Here is a 17,476-nt window from a genome sequence, read left to right as displayed (position 1 = left end):
AGTGTGTTTCATTTAAAGTATTCATCAAGTTGTGGAAATTCCGCAGGGTATATGGATGCCAAGGCCTTTGTGCCAGAGCCTGGCATCATAAAACTGGAACAAAAAATATACTTCCCAGAGCTTTTTCTCTGCAGAATTGCTTTTCCTTTGGCCACTTGCTGCATGTGTGTTTTCATGAAACAGTGAAGAGGAATCCCTGTGGTACTTGCAGAACTGAGTGTGAGCCCTGGAATTTCCCACTGCTTCTACGCAGTTGTTAATTTTAGGTCTGATAAATTGTTTACATCTGTGGCCTGTATGGAGCGATTTTTTTTTTCGTATTGTAACTAGTGAACTAGGGTTCTTGTAACAGCTATAGTCATCAATTAGAGCTGAAGAATTTTTGAGAAACACTACATGTGAAAGTTGAACTTTCTGATGTACTGATACTGTGAAGAGAAGTAGAAAGGCATTTATTTACAATACTCATTGTTCCCCTTTAGTTAACAGGACGTGATTTTCAAGTGTACAGGGGGATGAGAAAAGCTACTCCTGCCCATTTTCACTGCAGATCCTTAATATCTGCCATGGTCTTGTCTCTCTCTCCCTGCTAAAAACGGCAGAGGTGATGATTGCTAACAGTATGACAGTGGCATCAAACTAAGGCCATTTTGATCATTGATGCTGAGTGTAAATAGTATAGGAATAAAGAAGTGAAGAGGTTTATGTAGTATTTATTTTTGGTAGTGAGGTGTAAACTTCAATCTAGAAAGTCATAGTGTGGCTTCTTGCTTCCTGTAATGCTTCTGTAGGTTCACAACCGCCTGGAAGACTTGATAACTAGCTTACGGACATCACAGGCAGCTGCAGAGGACCACCACAAGCAGGTAGATGACTTGCTTCTGTGAATGACTGTTCTGGTCTTTGAATTTTTATGTGTGGGTAACTGATGAAAAGATTGGGTGGGCTGTGTAGGCACACAACTGTCAAATACCTGTCTGGTTTTAGGGCAAGGCACTGTCAAGGGAAAAGGCTGTAAATTTCCTTGTTTCCCTGCTGTTGTGTTTTGCATCTGTGTTGCCGTGTGCAAGATACTTGTGTTCATCAGCGTGATTCATCTGATGAATTCTCTTCCCCATCCCACCTGCAGGGAGTGAGCAAGTGGCTCTGTGATGCTTAGCTATCTACTAGGGCTAAACCACAGGAGATGATGGCGACGGTGGATGTTGTGGACAATGGGGAGATCTATGGCTGAAAGCTGAGAGAGGAGACTGGAGTTGGGAGATGCACATTATCTTTGCAACTTTGTTAGAGCCTTGAGGCCACGTTAGTTTCTGTCACAAGACCCAGTGTTTCACCTTGTCTGTAAGGACACTTGAGAAAGTCATACATCCTAACAATTATTTTATCTAAGACTTTGTGCTGAGGTTTTTGTGACTTTGTGTAGCCAGCAGACATCTCTTGGTATCTTCTTTTTTTCTTTTTTTTTTTCCCTTAAAAAATACCACTGAAGGCATCTTGTCATCTTCCGGTCTTTATACTTTAACTGAATCACCAAGTTCTGTTCCACTCAAATGTGTCTGTTAGGCAAATCTTTGTCCCTTTAGGCAGAACCAAAAATAACCTTAAAAACATTTTCTTGCTCTCAGGAGATGTGCAGCTGTTACAGAAGCCGTGAGGATAGGGTATTTTCTGTGGTGAGCACTAGAGATAGTGGGCACATATTAGAAAGTATGCGGCATGAACTCTGGAGAACCCTTGGAAGAAAGTTGCAGGGTGATTTTGTGTGTGTATGCATGTCTTGTTATTCCCTAAAGATGAAACCTTGTCTTGTCACTCCTAGATCATTCATTCTTTCTATCAGTTTCAGTTTCTCAGTTATGTTTCCTGAGCTGTGTTTTACACTCCACGTTAAACTTAACCATAGACCATGCAGAGCTTAGGCCAGTTTCCATTTAAGTTACTGCTTTCTATTGCACTGTTTTCTTTCCAGTCACCTTAGTTTCTTCTTCTGCCACTGTTGCTTTTACAGGTGGAAAAGCAGAATGCACTAGCTCTGACATCAAAGGATTTGCAGAGCATGTGGGAAGAGCAGTTTAAGTCAAGATCCAACCTCGAGGAGCGTGTTGCTCAGCTTGACAGGGAAAAGGCAGAGCTCTTTGAACAGGTAAGCCCAGAAAATTCTCTAGAGACCTAGCCAGTACCTGGGAGAAGCATATTAATTCTTCTGTTGAGTTCTTACATAAACAGCTTTTTTATTATCCCTGCCATTCAAGCTCTGAGTATCTTGTGATTTTGGGATCATCCAGCTAACTGCGTATTTTTGTGTAAATTCTGGAGTGGTTCTGTTGGAAGAGTTCCCAGTACGGTTTGCTATTAGTTGAGCACATCAAGTAGGGCTGCAATTCTCCAGTGTTTCTTGGATTCCTTCTGGTCATCTTCAAACCCCTTGGTTTCTGGGCAGTGTTGAAGTGCTTCATTTTTCCAGTGCAATCCATGGAGGAACAGCAGCATGTTTTCAGGCTAGTGGATGCTTAAACGCCTTGCAGAAAAACATACTGAAGGAATTCTGGGCAAATGAACTAGTGCTTGGGAAAAAGAAAGGCTGACAGTTTCAAAGGTGTGCAGTCTTTCCCTTTTCTCCTTTTCTGTAGAGGAACAATGGAAGTACAAAGCAACAAGTACATAAGTGAATATGCACAAAGTAGAGATGGAGGTAACAGCGGAGGGAAATAAAACACTAAAGAATTCCAAGAGATCAAATTCCTCTGCTTCCTGGTCATTAAAGATCACATGAAAGCCTTAGATTTATCTGTATTCTCCCACGATGAGCATACCTACATAATCCCTGCTATGAGTAGAGAACTGCCCAAAGTATTCTGTAGCATCTTTTCCACATTTTTTGCTTGAAAGAGAAGGTGACCTTTGCTTCAGTGAAGGCATTTGTTTTTGTTGTTCAGTATCAGCCTGTTTGATGTGAAACCTAAAGTGCTTAACTGTTCTCAGGAATTCTGTCCCTTGGCACTCTGTGGAACTTGGCTAAGATGCAGATGTACTGCAGCCTCTCTGTGGAGAGTGCTAGAGGCACGTATTGCTCCTCAATATTGCTTTTAGCTCTGTGTGCATCATGTATCTTTTCTATTTTGAAAGTGTGAGAGTGAAAGAAAGAAAGTGAAGAAACTGGTCGAATTGAAACGCCCAGTTGAAATGCGCCTGGACCAAGAAATGAAAAGAAACTTAGAACTGCAGAAAGACTTCAAGAGGTATGGCTTTTTGATATGGTGAAGAGGTATCCCAGAGTAGAAATCCAGTTTTATTGAACTTTATTGTAAAAATAGGTGTACGTAACTCTGTGGGCAAATTCAAGCCTTGTGTTAGTTCCTGCAAGGCACTTCTTTGTATGAGCCTATAGTTTTCTATACTTGCCAGATGAATTGCCAATGCAGGTTGCCCTGGAGTTCTCCTGGGGAGAAGGAGATCTTTTATTCATCTTTTTCAGCTGAACTTTGGATGCTTTAGGTAATTTATGAGGAATAATGTTTTTTCTCAGCAATTCCTGGTGGTGTCAAGCATGTTAAAGATGAAGAAAGCCATGTCTCCACTGATTACATGAGAGTATATGGAAAAGGCTCCTGTGTTTCATGGTTTCCTTAACTAATTTGCTATGCAGGTTGAAGAGACTTCTGAGTAGAGCTACGAAGAAACTAAGGGTGTATGAAGAAAGAGAAATTGAGTCCCAGCTTAACTTGCAGGGAGAAATGAAGAACAGATATTCTGAAATGGTCAGTGAAGTTGGTAGATTAAGACCAAAGGTGAGCTCTACATAGTTTGGTTTTTTTTTTGATTGTGGTGTTATTTCTTTTGAAACCTGGGAGATGCTTTCCGTATATTTCTTGTCATGTTGATAATTTTTATTTTCCTTGGCTGCATTTTGGATGTGATGGGCTTTTCTTAATGCTCCTTCTGCTGTTACAGTAGTAGATGACTATAATACGGAGGTAGTTATCATTATGGGTAAAGATGCAAATGTAAGGGCAAAGCAGTAGGTGTAAGGGCTCATGGAGGCCAGGCTGTCTTGCAGAGGAAGGGCAAGCCAAGAGTGGCAGCCAGCCTGGCAGGGTGCATGACCTCACTGGCCAGGGAGCCCTCCCACAGGCCCTCAGCAAGAAGAGCAGAACAGGTACACTTGACTTTTCTCAACAGTGTTGTTGCTGCCCAGGGCACAATGAGGACAGGTGCCTCCCAGGGAAAAATCTGTAATTTATTGCTCACGGGTAGCTGTTTCAGCCCATCTTGTCACAGGGACTCAGAAGGACTGTTCCCAGCAGTGGTTTTGAGGCTGCTCTGCCTGTGCAGTAGTGGCATGTAACCTTTTATTTCCTTCTCCGCTCCTTACTCAGATTCCTTGCTAAAGTGGCCATCTTTCAGAGCTACACTTGGGTTTGGAAGGCATCACTGTAGAATCACTTACTGCCTTTGCAGTGATTCCTTTTGAGTCCAGAAGAGCTGAGAAAGGATGGGAACCTGAGGAATCCTATGACAAATGATGTAAAAACTGTTCTGGTTGGAAAAGAAGAGCCTGGTTGCACTTAGTTTCTAGTACTGAGCCAGCAGTCCAAATGGCCACCCCTGTTAGAGATTTTCATAGAATTCACTGCCTTTAGATCACTCTTCAGTTTCTTTTTTTTTTTTTCTTCTTCTGTGTACAGGTTGGTGAACTTTCCCAGCAGCTGGACAGGGAATCTAAAAAATGCATGCAGCTGGAAGCCAAAAATCAGGATTTGCAAGAAGAGCTATCTACCCTGCGTGGGAAGTGTGAAAACCTGGAGAAGAGCAAATGCCAGCTGAAAGAAGAGCTGGCAAAACTCCAACATCATTCGGAGACTAACCTGGTAGATCGCAGCCAAATAGAACAACATAAAAGGGAGGTGGAAGAACGAGCTGGACAAGAAATAAGACAAAAACTACAAGAAGTCAATCTGTTTTTGCAAGTAAGTGAATTTCTCACAAATGTCCACAGGCGCTATGTAGACTGTTTTTATGGTCATCAGTTATTAGTGGTTTACTTTTTGTGCCTTTTTCTGTGTGTTAGCACTGTACTTCTGCCTTTCCTGAAGGCAGTGGGAGAAGGCAATATGGTTGGGCAGGAGGGCTGTCACAGGTGTGTGATGTGCCGGCAGGTCCCTGAATCAAAAGCCTGCCCAAGGCAGATTCCCACTTTGCAGTGCTTGGGGGGTATCTCTGTCCGCTGGCCTGGTTCTTGCTGCTCATCCTTGAATGGGTTTTGCAACTGCCAGCTGTCATGGCCAGACCTACAGGTGCTGCTTTGTCCTTGTAGGGGGGGAAAGTGCTCAGAAAAGGAGTCACTGAAGTTGTGGAGGTGGGAGATCCTCCTGTTGTCTTTGAGGAATCCTTTTCCATATGCCCTGTCCTACAGAGAGAGTGTCCTTTCATTAGTAGCTTTGTATAATAGTAGCTCCAGGGTTCTGCTTTCATTGCTGCTGGTAGTGAGGAGGCACAGCTGCCTCTCTTCGTGAAGCCTTGAAATTGGGTACATGCAATTTTCTGCTGGAGAGAGTTCTCTTTTTCTTGTGGTGATTGAAGGTGCACTGTCTCCTTCAGGCACAGGCAGCCTCCCAGGACAGATTAGAACAAATCAGAGCCAGTCATCATGCTTCACTAAGAAACCAGCTAAAAGACAGAATTAGAGATCTTGAATGTGAACTGGACAGGATAAAAAACACCCAACAAGACAGTACTTTTCAAAAAGAATCCACCCAGGCAGAAGTGGAAAAGTACAGAGAGCTGTATCTGGAGGAAGTGAAAACCAGAAAAAGCCTAGCCAAGAAACTGGAAAGGTAAGTCCATGCTTTTCTGGACTGGTAATAACACACTCCTTTTTCCTCGTCCATTTTCCTTCTAAAATCCCTTTTTTACGTCTTGCCAGCACGATGTGTGAAAGCAGAACACAGCATATTTGTGGGGAAAGTCCCTTAAGACCCTTCCCTTCATCAGACCTGTCTTCCTTTCTCTTTAAGAGTTCCAGCAGTAACACCACAGTAGCGCCATTATGGCATTATTGGTGTCTTTTTCAAGTTGATGTTGTTCTAGCAGGCAGTCTTTTTGCCAGTCTCTAATCTCCTCATCCCGTATGTGACAGAAAAGATGAATCTTGTGCCCTTTACTGTTTGAATAAGGAGAGGCCTCTCGGAGAACAGAGTTGGATTCTGTGCATCAAAAATAAGAACGCTCTTTCTTGGCTTCTGTTTTGGCAGCGGGTCTGAGGTTTGAGCTTTCCTTGAGAAGGCCAGAGTAGGCCAGCGTTCTTATGGAGGTGACACTGCTCCTTGCACTTAGTGTGATTTCTTAGAAACAGGCCCTCTGAACAAGCTCAGATCAAAGGATGTGCTTGTTTTGCACACTCTTAATGCCCCTGGCTTTTAGAAGTTGAGTAGTAGTCAAGGACGTGGAGGGTAACTTTGCAAAAGCCTTACTGCCAAAGATGACTCTCTGTGTGCTTCTAAATGTTTCAGAGCTAATGAGAGACTTGCAGAGGCCAACACCAAGCTCCTTCGGGAGCGCCATAGAAGCAAATCTTTAATCACAAGCAGCATTGTCAGCGGACATCTGGCTGCAAGTCCACTTCTGTATTCAACTGGCCTGGGACATCTTGGGAACAGTCTGGGACTGAACAGAAGTCTCAGTCTTGGAGGAAACTTCCTAAGCCCAACAGAAAACACATTATCACCAAGAAACAGAGTTGAAGCTTATGTGGCCAAGGTGAGCATTTTGAAGTGCTGTTCTTGACTGCTGCTGAGGAGAATCTGTATGCAAGGTTATCCTTTTTAGCCTGAAGTTCGAATCCATTTATTGTTCCATGCCATATTCTCTAATATGCCAGAGCAACTGCTAATCCTCAGAACTGTACACAGCTATATGTGGTAAGGCCGAAGACTTTTGGTCATCAGGTTTGTACAAATTTTCCAGAGTGGTCAAAGGCCAAAAAATATTGAAATCGAAGCAATGAGCTGTGTAACTACCTTCTTTTACAAGACAAACTGTGGTAAAGAGCACTGTGGGGCACGAACCCCGCACCTAAGTTCTACACTAAATTTACATGTATGGTATGTGTGACCTATTTCAAGTGGCTAATGTCACCATGAGTGCCAAATGCCAGCAGACATCTGTGAGACCCCATTTTCTTCATCATTGATCTTTGTTCTAGCAGTTTCTTCACTGGACCTTGCTTTAATATGTTACTATGGATAGGAAGCATTTGTTCCTGTAGTTCCTGCTGTGTCATACTACATGAAACAGCAGAACTACCTACTCCTTGGGAGGTCTTCACGGCCTTCTAATTGTGCAGCAACGCTGCAACCTCTGCAGTAGCACTGGTCCAAGTATGCCTGTAATCAGCAGTCAGTGTGATAGCGCATCCCTTCCAGAATGCAGAGCATTGTACCAGGAGACGTGGAAACCACACACCAGTAGCTGTAATCAGTGGGACAGCCACGTAGCATGGGACTGAGGCATGGCCAAGCTTCTCTGTTGAGTTAGTGTGTTTAGTTGTTGGATGAATGTGAGAAGCATTTGTTCACTTTGAAGTCCATCTCAGTTCACTGGTCCCCTCACCTCCATTGGAAAGAACCCATTTCAACAAGGTGTCTACATACAGCACCTGGTTGAAGAGAAAAACACCAAGGAGATGAAAAGGGGCCAAGCAGCGTAGGTAATGCGTAGCAGCGGCAGTTACAGACAGGAACTTTTCTGTACCGCTGTGAACACGTTTTTGAGGGCAGAGGCGTGGACAGGCATTACGGAAAGAACTCGTGAGGTAATTAGTGCTGTACCATCTGCAGGGATTATTCTGCAGGCAAGCACTAGAAAGGAAGCACACTTCAGGGACCCAATGCAAAAGGGAGAAAAGGAGAAGACCAGGAGGGGCAGGGAGCACGGAACAAGTGAGGGAAAGAAAGGACAGAGAGATGGCAGCAAGATGTTAAAAGAAGGAAAAGGCAAAGGAGGAAACCATTCCTGTTTGAGGAAAAAAGCTGCCCTACTTGAAAAGAAAAGAGTTGACAGCTGTGTCTTTTTTGAAAAAGAACAGGGAAAACAGATAGTGAAGGACAGTGGGAGTACCCAGTGCTTCCTAAAACTGAATTAGAGCAACAGTCTTCAGCTTGCCCTTTCCATTGTGATTTTCCAGAAGAAAACTCTGGGCATCTCAAAGTTTTGTCAGTATCAAGACAGAAACCTTTACTGCTTTCCTAGCTTCCCTCAAGGATGTTACAGAAATTAAATATTTCTACAGGTTATTTCATGGCTCATTGTTTTATCCAGTTGCTAATTTATGCAGATGTGTAGTTCAAATCGCTATATAGGCTGCTTCAACGCTTTGCAGCAACTGCTTCCCAGATCTACTTGTGGAAAACAGTTGAGTTGATTCCAAGAAAAGAATGCAAGTGATCTGAGAATGGTGGTACTGTTCTCACTCAGCGTCCTGACTGCAACAGCACCCATACATTTTGAGGCCACGTCTGTCTCACAGCCTTGAGCGTACTCTCAAGGAAGTTGATGAACAACTATGTATGACATTTCCCCAGCCTTCAGTGACTGATGTCTGGAGGGGTTTTGTTTCTTAGTTTGGGGGCTTGCTTCGATCCCAACCTGACCTTCCCTTTCTGGGTCAAAAACAAAAGGAACTGTTAGTGGTCCATGTACCAGAATGTAAGTCTGTACTGTGGCCTTAGTCCATAGCCCAAGGCAAGGAATGCGTGTTCCAAGAAGATTTTTGGACTGGAGGCCTGTTGTTACATTTAAGAACCATCAAGCTTAAATCCTAACTGCTGTGCCAAAGGCTGGGGAAAATGAATATGGTTGTCATGACACAGAGAAGAATAGTGAACTCTGCTGGCTGCAGCCAGTGTGAATTGGTGGATTGATGAAACCAATTTCCCTACATAAGATGAGAAAGGGAATGTCTGCTTCCTGTTCTCTCTCTCAATTTCTTTTTCTAGTTCCATTTTCCACCTGCCCTCTTGTATTTTAGTGGTCCTTGTATTGCTAGCTTTTTTTGCTTGCCTCGTGTACGTGTAGGCCATGTTTCTTATTTCCCACTGAAGACCTTTGAACTTCAGGCTGGTTTTCTTTCTTTTTTTTCAGCTCCTTAATCAAAATCTTCTTTTTCTTCTCTTTGCAGCCAGATACGTGACAAGGTTTGTAGCCAGTACTGTTTAACCTTGGATAGTACTGGAAATATTTTGTCTATTTATGCTGTTAGGTTCTGATTAAAACTTACTGATGCATTCACCTTTGCCTAAAGCTGGAAACGGTTTGCACTTGTTAGTTTGAGAGAGAGAGTGACTGCTGCCAAGTACTTTTGTGGTTTCTGCGTTTGTGATGTTATGGCCTCTGTGGTACTTCACCCTCCGTAAGATGACACTGGATGCTTGGATTTCATCTATTATAATGGAACTTCTTTAAACTAGAAGAGTAGGCTCTTTACCCTCCTTGCCTGTTCTGCTATTTAGAAAGTTCTGGATGGTACCAGCAGTTATATCTGGAGTACCAGTACTGCTCTGAAGTTGAGTTCCTAGACTCTGAACATCATCTCATGGAGTCTTACAGGATCCAACTTACTCTGTGCTCAAGAAGCTCCTGTGGTTAAATAGTAAGTCAGCACCACTTCCTGAAGCAGAATTATTGAGATGGTGACTGCTGCAAGGGAACCCAGTATGGTTCTACCTGAAGAGCTGTGCAGTGAGAAGTGCCTGCTCAGGAGGTTTGGGCTCATCAGCTGTGATGCCTTCTCCAGAGGAGCAGGAGAACAGTGGAGACACATTATAGTCCTCAAAGGTGTATTTTCATTCAAAGGCCTCTTCATTCCCTTTTCAGAAAAACTGGTGTCTCTATATTTTTATATATGGGTGTCATGGTATTTGCAGTAACAATAAAGAAAAGTCTTGGCCTGACCTGCAGGAGCTCTTTCCGTTTTTCATCTTAAGATGAAGAAAAGAAGAATACTGGCACATGCTTTTTCCTATACAATGATATATGTCAACCCTGCAGCAGCTGCTGTTGCACCTCTTCCCTTTGGAAGCTGCAGAAGCCAGCGTCAACTGAAATGCTCCCTGTGGATGGCACTTGTGCATATCTCAACATTTAGCTGACGGTCTGCACATGTATTGGATGATCAACTTTAGCTATATCCTCATTGCAATAACTCCACTGTGCTTTCTTGATATTTTTCAGTTGCCCATTATAACCCAGCTAGTGAGTTACAGCTTGTTTTGCACTACTATTACCATTCATGGCTCAGCAATGAGAATGCTACAACCTGGCTGACTCAGAGTTTCTCTTCACTAAAAATCAACCCCCTAACCAAGATGTCTCTATTTGGAATTATATTATTGCGGAATGATATTATTGTGACATAATCTGTGGAGGTTAAGAATGTTTTAGGAGTTTTAACAGTCATATTTAGGTAATAGTACCAAAACTCTGTATTAACTGTAAATCTTAACTCTGTATGTTCTGTTTAATTCTAGGTACGACAGGAACTAGATGAAAAAATCACTAGAGACCTTCAACAAGGTAATCTGTCATTATGTTAGGAGGGTTTTTAAGGAAAAAGGTGACTATTTCTCGCTCTTGACAGCTCTTGAGCCATTTTTTTCAAGTTCCTGTGATAAGCAGAGGGTTTTTTTCTGCTAGCCTTCCAGTTGAGACTTGAATGTGAAAACTTCCTGCTTACCAAAATGTTGCGTACGATGTTATGCAGTTGCCTGGAAAAAGCCAAGCGCAAAGAAACCCTTGGCTTAAGCTGAAGTTGCCCTTCACTACAGTTCATCTCAAGCACAAACAGCAAAGCAGCCACGAGATAAGATTTTTATAAGCTTCAGCCATCACTTCCCCTCCCATGTACACCGATGGCATTCAGCACTAAACCGCACCATACCCGTTCTCTGCTGTTGGTTCCTGATTTTTGCCATGATTCTGTGATTCATGGCTTGTCTTGGTATCTTAGGTGGTGCAGTCTTTTTTGGAATAAGCAAGAAGATCAGTGACAAAAGATAATCTGTCTTTAGGAAAAGATTATTCAGTATTTTTTCGGCAAATATCAGTTCAGCGCTTGCCGTACGTAGCATAAAACATGCTGTAGAATTTGAGGCCAGGTGTCCAAAGAGGAAATGCACCTGTTCCATGGTAATTCTTCCTCCAGAGTTACTGCTTTGCAGTGCCTGGTGCTGTGTAGTAGTAGTGTGCCAATAAATCACTGGTTTGAACATAAAAGGAAAGCAGAGACTTCGGGGGGCTGTTTAGCACAGGAGTCATTTGTGGATTGCCTGAAGATGTTCAGTGTGTAGCCTCCAGAATGTCTTTCACTTGCTTTAGAAATGCTGTTGATGGATAAGCAATTGTGGAAAAAATGGGTTTCTTCCTTTGCACCTAGCCCTTCCGTTGTTATGTTCCCTTGGAAATTTTAAAGTCTCTGTCTGGATTGCAGTCTCTCATGTTGCCTGTCATGTTCTTGCCTTGCCTTATTTTGCCCTGTCTGCTATAAAAGTAATGCCAGGAATCTTGTGTCTTTTCTCTCCAGCTACTGCTGAACTTGAAAGGGGATCTGCTGGATCTTCAAAAAATCTTCATGTGGACCAGGATCCCCTTTGCAGAGCAATAGAGGAGTACCGTGATGTTTTAACCAAAAATTACCTGATTTGAACAAAATGCTATGAAAGGCTCTGGAAATCATTTGGTTTTCATAGTGCATCTGTAGTTTCCCATCCCTCAGTTCAGATGTGAAAACATGTTTCTTGCAGTCGGAATATAAACTCATAAACTCTATTAAATGGATGTCAAGCACATTGCACTTACCTGTTGGTTTATTGATGCATAGGTGGTTTCTTTTGCACTCACAATAAGAACCACATCCATTTTTTTCTGACTAGCAGATTGACTGATCTTGACTCTTGAGGTTGACAAAATCATCAAATTTATTTCTTATTATGGTCAATGCATTAGCGTTTGCTTTGTTCTGTTAAATCATTTTAGTCAATGTGTTTGGAATGTTTCCAGTGTTATTTTAATGTTTAGGACATTATTTGATGTGCTTTCACCCTGCTGCTTCAGTCCTGATGCAGTGACTGTTTCTGCTGATAAAGTTTTACAGGTGTTCAAGCTGTAGAAAAGGGCACTTTACATTGTCATCACTTTATGCAATGTAGGTTTAAAATGACCGAGTATGTAGTAGTACTAAGAGTTGTTATATGGTCTTTTTGGTTTGTTTGTTTTGTATCACAGAATGGGTGAGTTTGGAAGGAACCTCTGGAGGTCATCAGGTCCAGCCCCCCTGCTGAAGGAGGACCACCTAGAGGCAGTTGCCCACATCTGAGTTGGCTTTTGAATACCTCCAAGGAGGGAGACTCCAGAGGCTCCATGGGCAGCCTGTGATAGAGTTCAGTCACGCACACAGTACACTTGAATACCATGAGAGGCAATGGGCACAAACTCAGTACCTTTTCACAGTATTGGTGTTGATTTCTGTATTAAAAATTGCTGCAGTTTCAGACATTTGCAGCTCTTGCATCAAAACCTATGGTGCACCCAAAACATTTCTAATCGGAGGGAAAAAAATGAATGTTAGTGCATCAACTTTAAGTTTCCTCAGTACTCTCCAGAACTTCTGTGATAGGATAGGCAGTCTTTTTGTTGCTGCTAACAGCTGATGATACAGTGTCTGTAGCCCAGCTGTTAGCCCGGATGTGGTGGGACACTGTGTCAACCTTACAAGCAGCTTTACTTATTTCAGGAAACTACCAGTTGTTAATGAAGATCTGAGTTGTCATTTCCCATCCTGAAAAGTCACCAGCAATCCGAAGAGCATAGAACAAAGTCCCAGTTCTGGAAAAGATGTATGTAAGAATGACTGTACTGAGATGAAGAAGACTGGAAAAATTTGGGGGAGTTTACTAATTCAAGGATTTAACAGTCAGCGAGGAAAGCATTAAATGCTGCTGTGACATTCTTCCTTTTTATATGAATACAATTTTGTGAAGCTAATACACTGTGTATAATTCAACTTGATATTTAATAAACTTTGCAATCCAGGACATGCCTTTTGTTTTATTGTTCCCCTTCTTGACATTGCTTTACACCCCTTCTCTGCCCATAGAACTCTCCAGAGCTCTCCTCTGCTCCCTTCAGCTCTGCTCACAGCTGCATCTTCAGCCTGTCCCAGAGGCCAGGCAAATGTGTCCCCTTCCTCCGTGAAGTCTTGAAGCACGGTCGTGTTAAGATCATGGCCTACAGGTGAGCTATTGCTACTAATCAGCTGCCAGACTCTTCCAGTGCTTTACAGCCATCCTCTTTGTGTTCTCCCCTCTGGGGAGAAGGTAGTGGGTGAGCTTCTGGTAGCCATAAAACACAGGCAAATCCCTGATCCTGTGGGAAGTGGACCGGTTTGTAGCCCTCAAAGATAAAAGGAAATTTCTTCAGCCTGCTTGCGGTGCATTGTAGCATCCCTCCCCTGAGAAAGCTGGTGCAGAACCTCTGGGCCTTCACTTTGTGTTGTCATTGGGACAAACTGGGACGTGTTTGAAAGTTTCTTCCTGCCTGCTGTGTGCTGCCCATTGGCTGCTGGAGCAGCAGAGCAGAAATTCACTGTTTGCATCTGGCAAAGCAGCAGGTGACAGCAGTTACGAGGGGGTGTGGGGGAGAGGCTAAAGAGAAATCCAGTCCATTCCTTCACTTGAAAGTCCATCTCCAGTGTCACAGTGAGGACACTTGATGATCTCAGAGAAGCCAGGGCAGTCAGGGAAGCCTCCTGAGGCCTGGAAGCCAGGAAATACCTGTCTGGTCTTCAAGAAGGGCAAGACAGAGGAGCTGGGGAACTACAGGCCAGTCAGCCTCATCTCACTGCCTGGGAAGCTGATGGAGCACATTCTCCTGGAAGCATTTCTGAAGATGTTAGGGACAAAACGGTGATGGGGAGGAGTTGGCATGGGTTTGTAAAGGGGAAAATGCCAATCTGGTAGCCTTCTACCATTATGTGAGTAATTCCATGGACAGAGGGAGAGTGGTGGGTGTTTCTTTCCTTTAGTACAGCTTTCTCTGGCTTGCACCATAACAGTCAAGTTTAGGTTTTGGGACTTCCTGATCTCTTTCCAAAGAGAAAGCAACCATGTCTTCTAATTTCCTTTCTTGCTAAGGTATGTTAGAAACTCAGGTCAGTATCGTGGGTGGATTACTAGATTTTGTAATTTGATTGTACAGAATATACAATTCTGTTTTAGAAAATCTAATTATACCAGTTGGTTTTTTACTCAAGAGCAAATGATGTAACTGGGTTTTCCAGTCTTCAGAATGTTGCACTGAGTTGCAGCTGCAAAACATGATTAGTTTTTGTTATAGCCAGAGTAGTGTCTTGAACACTTGATTAAAGGCTGTTTGAGTAGTGCTTCTGTAGTCCTTGCATGTCCACCTAGTGGGCCTTGACCTCTGAAATATCCAGAGACCTGCTTATAGTTCGTTGCTGACCTCTGCAGCTCTAATTGCATCACTGATGCTTTGCAGAGGAAATATAACTCTGGTCTCCTGTCAGCATACTGACCAACTTTGTCCTGTTTTCATCTTCCCTTTACCTTCAAGGCACCTCTCACCACCCTTATCTGGATATAGAGATAATAATCTAATTAATAATCTGTTAATGAAACCAAACAAGCTACAAGATCTATTTGCCCAGAAAAGCCAATAGTAAATGCTTCTTTACTGCTGGCTCTTGGTGAGCCAGCCCATCAAAAGAGGCAATTGTCCCACTCTGATCTGCATTGGTGCAACCTCACCTTGAATATTGTGTGCAGTTTTGGGCACCACAATATAAGAAAGATATTAAGCTCTTAGAGAGTGTCCAAAGGAGGGCAACAAACATGGTGAAGGGCTGGAAGGGAAACTGTATGAGGAGCAGCTGAGGTAACTTGGTCTGTTCAGCCTGCAGAAGGGGAGACTGAAGAGAGACCTCACTGCAATCTTCAACATCCTCATGAGGGGAAGCGCAGGAGCAGTGACCTCTTCACACTTGTAACCAGTGACAGGATTCGAGGAAATTACACAAAGCTGAGTCAGGGGAGGGTTAGGTTGGATATCAGGAAAAGGTTTTCCACCCAGAGGGTGGTTGGGCACTGGAACAGGCTCCCCGGGGAAGTGGTCACAGCACCAAGCCTGACAGAGTTCAAGTGTCTGGACAACACTCTCAGGCACATGGTGTGATTCTTGGGGTGTCATGTGGAGGGCCAAGAGTACTTGATGTTCCTCATGGGTCCCTTCCAACTCAGTATATTCTCTGATTCCATGATTTATTGACTGCTGGACAAAGTAAACTGAAAGCCAGTGTTAACAGCTAGCATAACAATAAAGGAAAGTCTGGTCAATTCATTAACTTCAAAAATGATATGTTTGGTTTTTTGTTAAGTAGTGAAAAACCTATTTTTAAAAGTGTGTGGCTGATTCTTGGTGCTCAGTTGAAACAGCTGATACCACATTACATGACAATACATAGGGTCACTATCCTAAGCTTAAGCAGTACTTTAGCAGTACTACTTACTAGCAGTATGAATTATTAATCATTAATTATTACTATTACCTTAATCACTGCTATAAGCACAACGAGGACAATGAATTACATAGGCAAGCAGCACAGTCCATGCTTTATTCAGGATAATTTGGACCATGTACTAGTGGGGCCTTATGAGTACAGCTGTGTATTGCAAATGACAAGGACAAGGTAATGGAGCTCTAGGCATCTTTGTAAACAAAAAACTGCCTCCTTCACATTTATAAACACTTGTGATACTTATGTCAACAGTGCTGCCAGTCACCTTGCCGATGAATTGTTGATTGCTATAGCCTTAGTGAAAAGTCACTTTTTTATCCCCAGTTGCATTACCAAAATCCTGTACATACAACTACATTCCCTGTTTCAAGAATGAGAAGACAGTTAATATCCAACTCAAATGCTCCTCTTGAATGGCTTTTCATGAAAGAGGATCGTGCTTACGTATTTTTAGCACATCAAGGCAAAAGTAATGCAGTACAAAGCTAACAGTTCTTTCACAGCATCTACGCAGCCAGAGCAGAAATTATTTACCAAGGAATTCTGAATGAAACAGGCACATTTCATCTCCCTTTTCCACACAATTTTTCAGAGCAACCTAATCAATAACATGCCTTTGTATCTACTATTAATAAACTCAAATTGTTTTATGATGTCCTCCCTACAGTTGCAGGGCTGTATCCTGGGAATGCACCGATATTTTGAAGAAGCTGGGCTTTAAAACCTGGTTAGTTTCTTGGTATCCGCAATGGAGCTGAGCCTTCTTCCATCAAAAAAGTACATATTTAGGGTGGGGTGATGTTTACCCATTTGTTTTGGGATGAAGAAACAGTTACTTTAAACATGGGCTGAATTTAATCTCCTCTCCAGAAATGATTGTATTACTTTCTGACTTTATTCCTAAACAAAGTCCTGCACCTGTATTTTGCCCTCTAGACCTAAGTCACTGTGAGAAAAATTAGCTTTCATTTTGAACATGGAAGACAAGATGTGTAGACGTTCTAGGCATTCACTCAGGAGCAAACAGATAAAAATATGTTCCAGAAGTGCATGGAAAAGAGGTGGCTCAGTGGCTTTTGCCACTTATGTGGCAAAACTTCCTTACGTCTAGATTATCTTCACTGATAAAGCCTTTCTTGGTGCTGTAGTAGGACCTTTGTCATCTGAGAAGTTTCTTGTTTCGTTAAGTTACTAAGGCTCAGGTGGCCCATGGCAGAGTACATGGAAACTTCAGTACTTTCATAAATAATGCTCAGCTGCTTTAAGGCCCAAGATGATGAAGGGCATTGCTCAGGGCACACCTGTGTTGAAGTGTGGCATTAGCAGTAAGGTAGCCTGCCTCCTTTTAGCTAAGGGCAATTCTGCTGGCATTGACACTGATGCTGAAACTCAGAAAAAGCATAATTAGAACCAAACTCAAAACTACTTGCACATACAGTGTCATCGTAAAGCATTGTACATGTCTTATCCACAAATGAAATTAATACATACAAACATACTAATGCTTGTCTTTCTTACTGCTTTCTGTACTGGCTGGACTTCCATAAAATGGTGGAATCAGAAGTTAGAGCATAAAACTCAAAATTACTTGACGGATGTTACAAACAATGCAAGAAGTTAAAGTAGGCTATAGACAAATCAGGGAGCCGTCCCCTTCACCCACATAACAATCATCACCTAAATGATAACAATCACTAACTCTATTCCGTTTCTCATCAGAGACTGTTTCCACTTGGATCCTGACAATTTTAATTAAATGTGAGCTGATGACTTTTCATGGAAGCAATCTTGTAAATCAAAAGTGCAATTCCAGAGAGTGATCCTACCCTATTATAGTTACAAAAAAGAATCTAAGCCTGTCTTTTCAAAGTCCTTGAGCATTTGCACTTC

The 17,476-nt window shown here is 42.6% G+C and overlaps 1 protein-coding gene across 13 annotated transcripts in view; it reads left to right on the top strand.

The window, feature by feature from the left end:
• The window catches only part of ANKRD26 (ankyrin repeat domain containing 26), a 52,535-nt gene extending 39,447 nt beyond the window's left edge, over positions 1 to 13,088 (top strand). For 9 of the 13 annotated variants that reach the window (XM_064656060.1, XM_064656059.1, XM_064656056.1 and 6 more), the window contains 9 exons: positions 792 to 866; positions 2,012 to 2,146; positions 3,130 to 3,242; positions 3,650 to 3,791; positions 4,689 to 4,970; positions 5,602 to 5,837; positions 6,513 to 6,759; positions 10,527 to 10,572; positions 11,579 to 13,088. In XM_064656060.1, coding sequence (XP_064512130.1) covers positions 792 to 866; positions 2,012 to 2,146; positions 3,130 to 3,242; positions 3,650 to 3,791; positions 4,689 to 4,970; positions 5,602 to 5,837; positions 6,513 to 6,759; positions 10,527 to 10,572; positions 11,579 to 11,700 — 1,398 coding nt within the window. In that variant the 3' untranslated portion in view covers positions 11,701 to 13,088. Of the gene's footprint in view, positions 1 to 791; positions 867 to 2,011; positions 2,147 to 3,129; positions 3,243 to 3,649; positions 3,792 to 4,688; positions 4,971 to 5,601; positions 5,838 to 6,512; positions 6,760 to 10,526; positions 10,573 to 10,692; positions 10,975 to 11,578 lie in introns of those variants that run through there. The other 4 variants (XM_064656057.1, XM_064656062.1, XM_064656064.1 and 1 more) reach the window with 4 other exon arrangements.
• The last annotated feature ends 4,388 nt before the right edge of the window (positions 13,089 to 17,476 follow it).

This window comes from Pseudopipra pipra, chromosome 5 (assembly GCF_036250125.1).
Source record: "Pseudopipra pipra isolate bDixPip1 chromosome 5, bDixPip1.hap1, whole genome shotgun sequence".
Lineage (NCBI taxonomy): Eukaryota > Metazoa > Chordata > Aves > Passeriformes > Pipridae > Pseudopipra > Pseudopipra pipra.
The sequence above is the reverse complement of the archived record's forward strand: the minus strand, read 5'-3'. Positions and strand labels throughout refer to the sequence as shown.